This window comes from Austrofundulus limnaeus, unplaced genomic scaffold (genome assembly GCF_001266775.1).
Source record: "Austrofundulus limnaeus strain Quisiro unplaced genomic scaffold, Austrofundulus_limnaeus-1.0 Scaffold1185, whole genome shotgun sequence".
NCBI classification, from domain to species: domain Eukaryota; kingdom Metazoa; phylum Chordata; class Actinopteri; order Cyprinodontiformes; family Rivulidae; genus Austrofundulus; species Austrofundulus limnaeus.
Genome location: NW_013953587.1, coordinates 4,788 through 8,773, shown reverse-complemented (window position 1 = coordinate 8,773; position 3,986 = coordinate 4,788). Strand labels below are relative to the sequence as shown.

Sequence of the window (3,986 nt, the reverse complement as noted above, 5' to 3'; positions counted from 1 at the left end):
GGTGGGGGGAGGACCAGGGAGGACGATTCAACCACTCAACCACTAGATGTCGCTGAAAACAACAAATCCGACACACTGTGCCTTTAATTTGATTTTGCATTTTTAAATTTAGGTTTTAAAAACMGGGAAAAAAAACAAAACAACATGCTTGTTTTGTTTTTGCTATTTTATTTTGAAAGGAAAAAAACCAAAGAATGAACCATACACAGGTTATAAATTCGATTTTTGTTTGGTGTTCTGAGCAAAATAAAAGTAGTTTATTCAACAATAAACAGACACTTTTTAACACAGTGAGCTGCAGAAACACATTAGAGAACAGATTTCCTTTTTAATAAGATGTGAAGATGTAAAAGTAGCCTAAATGTTCTTCTTTCTCCTTCAAGCTTCGATTAAAACCAAGGATTTCTTCGGTTCTGCAGAACATTAGCCCTTCAAACCACTTGAGTGTGAGGCTTAGAAAGCCATTACTGTTATCAACAGAGCACTTAACAACATGTTCAGAGCCACGACTCCAGCAGAGACGCTCTAATAATCTGCTGCAGGCTCAAACTGTCTCCAAGACAACAACTTCTACTTCTGCTGGAATATATTCACAACTGGATCGTTTTATGATGGGGGGAACCGATCTCTAAAAGAAAGACTTACAAAGAGGAAATGGAGGAAACTAAGTAGAAAACGGTGGGAAAGCAGAGAAAATGAGCCGAGACGAGGAAGAAAATAAAGCTGGCAGCTTTTCAGATGATGGGTTTTAAGAAGGATCTGTCGACACTCGAAAGTTTCCTCCTGAAGAGAAATAATACAAAAACAGACAGAATGTTTTTTTTATTTCCCCACCTTTAGTCTTATCCAGCAGTTTAACATGTCTACTATTAATGTTTAGAAATCATTTATTATATTTATTGTGTTTATGAACAGTTTAAATGTTAAAAAAAGGTGAACATTTGGATTAAAACGTTTTATTGTTCATCCTCTTCATCTGTTTATTTCAGACCTGCCTCCGTAGAGAGGAAACCTCCAGAGCTCAGCACTCTCAGTGACGGTTACCAGATCCGCATCTGACCCCCCACACCTCACCTGTAAGGGGTCTTTAACCCCGCCCCTCCAGTCTCCACCTGCCACCAGCGCTGAAACAAACTGAAGCTGAAGCTTCAGAGCTGGACGGTATAAAACAACCTCAAACTGCAACACCGGCCTTCTGTCTGCTTAAATGTTTCAGTTGGACTTTGGCCAAAACTTTCATTTATTATGCAGAGAAAACTGGAACAAATTAGGCAGCAGTCGCTTCTTAAAGGTTGAAAAGTCAGGTCAGATTGTATCGATCACGGTGGCTTAGAGTAAGAAAAGTGTTGATCAAGAGGATTGAATGTGTCAGTCAATAGAGAGGAAAATTTAAAAAGAAAAGGCGGAAAGACAGAAGAGCTACAAAGACAGGAATCAATGGAGACGAGAAAAATGACTAATTGGACGTCTCCAGCAGCTCTCCTTGTAAAAGTCCTTCAAACAAAACAAAAGCTGTTAAAACTTGTTAAAGTAGAGCTTAAAACCTAAAAGGCAACAAATCAGGACCTTTGGTTCTGAAGTCCTGAGGTGTACTGTATGGTTATAGTAAGGCCTTACTGAAGCCACAAAGAGGGCTGTGAAATGTGAAAAAAATGTGAAAAATTTTGATATTTGTAATGTTTTATTTAGATAACTATTTATGGTATGTCACCCTTAAAGGAAAGTATTTTTTAAGTAAAATGTCACCACATAGAATTAAATCACTTCACTTTGTGAAGTTAAGTGACCAGTTAGCGTCTCTGAAGCTAAGGGACCTGTTAGCGTCTCTGAAGCTAAGTGACCTGTTAGCGTCTCTGAAGCTAAGTGACCTGTTAGCGTCTCTGAAGCTAAGTGACCTGTTAGCGTCTCTGAAGCTAAGTGACCAGTTAGCATCTCTGAAGCTAAGGGACCTGTTAGCGTCTCTGAAGCTAAGGGACCTGTTAGCGTCTCTGAAGCTAAGGGACCTGTTAGCGTCTCTGAAGCTAAGTGACCAGTTAGCGTCTCTGAAGCTAAGCGGCCAGTTAGCTTCTGCTCCGTACTGTAAGATCTGTTCCTCACCTCTGACTGTCCGGTCCGGGTTAAATGTGATTGGATGTTTTTATCGTCCTGTCGAGGCCTTTGATGAATCACAGTTAAAGCTTGAAGTCTGTTGTCGTTGTACTTTTCCAGTATTTTCACTTGAATTGAATCGTTGTGATGCAATCATTTAAAGCAAACCAGAAAATCACAGAATATTTCATATCAAAGCTCGATTCTTCATGTTTATGCAGGAAAGTCTGAGCTCAGTCTTAAAGCTGAACCAGCTGTTCTTCTGGTCAATAGAACCTGAACCGACYGGGTCAGGTTCTGATGTTTAGAGTTTGATTCTGGAGGTTTAACTGATTGTTTTTAAGATCTAATGTTTTGAATATATTTCACTGTTCTAAAGCTTTTTGTGTATATCCRTGCATATAATACATCCATGTATCTATGCTTACCTTCATGCTTTGAGTCACGTTTGTATAAATACACAAATACTTGCATCGAGAAAGTTGTGAAGGACACAAAAGAAACTCCTGAAACTTGACGTGTGACCGAGGAACTCGAACCCTCGTAGGATTTTGTGAAACCCGTGTTTATGGTCATCAGTAGGACAACTTTAAAGTCTGCGTTGTGACTTTATCCTTGGATCGTTTCTTCACTTTTCTCTGATTGTTTCTGCTCCATCAGRTGATGAGTCAGCAGAAATCATTTCCTTGAGCTATGCACGCGCTGTTASCCGTCAGATGAGGCAAAAACAACAGAAGTCCTTGTCTTCCACAGTTGGTTTCATTGACGAGGCTTTAAGTAAATGATGAGCGTGTAGAAGAGTACATGAACCTCAGAATACCTCCATCTGTTTGTCCATCAACAACCAGTCGAGGCAAAAACTTCCTGTTTCCAGTGAATGAAAGAAACAACAGATTATTTACTAGTTTTTGGATTCGAGATGAGCATTGTGGCTTCTGTCCTGGAACCGCGGACCAGATCTTTACCCTTGTGGACTTGCTAAAGAGGATTTTTGAGTATTTTTTTTTCTATTTTCCTCACATTGGTTACATATTCGATCTAATTGTTAGTGTTACATCATGCAAGAGGCTTTAAAACTTCACCTTCAGTGTTGAACAAACTTTTCATAAGTTGTGTAAAACATTACAATGTGACTCTAGCTGCAGAAAAATGTTGTTTTTTGTTACAAATGACAGACAGGATGAAGTGGTCCTGGTCTTGTTAGCACGTGTACATAAAGGTTTCCTGATTCATGTATTTTATATATATTTAAAAAAAAACACTCCCAGTTGTAAATCCAGCCTGAGTCCTTTTTGGTGCTGCAGGAAAACAGAACTATTTGTGACCTGTTTCAGATGTTTGGACCAGCACAGATCAGACTGACTGAAACTGAGGGTCGGGTGTTAGCACTTAGCCTGTTTGTTAGCATACAGCTGAAGCACAACGCTGCTCCGGGTCTGTTATCGATGCCTTTTTCTTTAGAGGCAAATATCTGCTTGACTACCTGTTAGAGTCACACCTGAAAGAGTTTTATTTATTGTAGCAAATGTTCAAATATCAGCTTGTGATCAAAAACGTCTTTGCTTGACAATTTATCTTACCGAATGTTTTATTTTGCTTTTATAAAACGTGTTTGACTGCAGTCGGATTTTTACGATGGCGTATTAGGGACACTTTGCAGATGGAAAAAAAGGAGGAGCAAATCTCTGAGAAAAAACTCGGAATTTCTGAGATTAATTTCAAAAATTTTCGAGAAAAAAACTGGCAATTCTCTTATTTTGAAAATTCGCAATTTTGCTAGAAAATAACTGAATTTCTAAGATTAATATCAGAAAATTTCAAGAAAAAACAAGCAATTCTCTTATGTTGAAAAGTTGTAATTTTGCTAGAAAAAACTCGGAATTTCTGAGATTAATTTC

At 38.5% G+C, this 3,986-nt stretch overlaps 1 protein-coding gene across 2 annotated transcripts in view; it reads left to right on the top strand.

The window, feature by feature from the left end:
• Nucleotides 1-3,986, top strand: part of vash2 (vasohibin 2) — a gene marked incomplete at its 5' end in the record, with an annotated part of 11,627 nt that overhangs the window by 5,445 nt on the left and 2,196 nt on the right. Inside the window, 1 exon segment of one of the 2 annotated variants that reach the window (XR_001312348.1) lies at nt 990-1,161. Coding sequence is in view for 1 of the 2 variants with exons in the window: in XM_014031136.1 (XP_013886590.1) it covers nt 990-1,059 (70 nt within the window). 2 annotated transcript variants of the gene reach the window in all.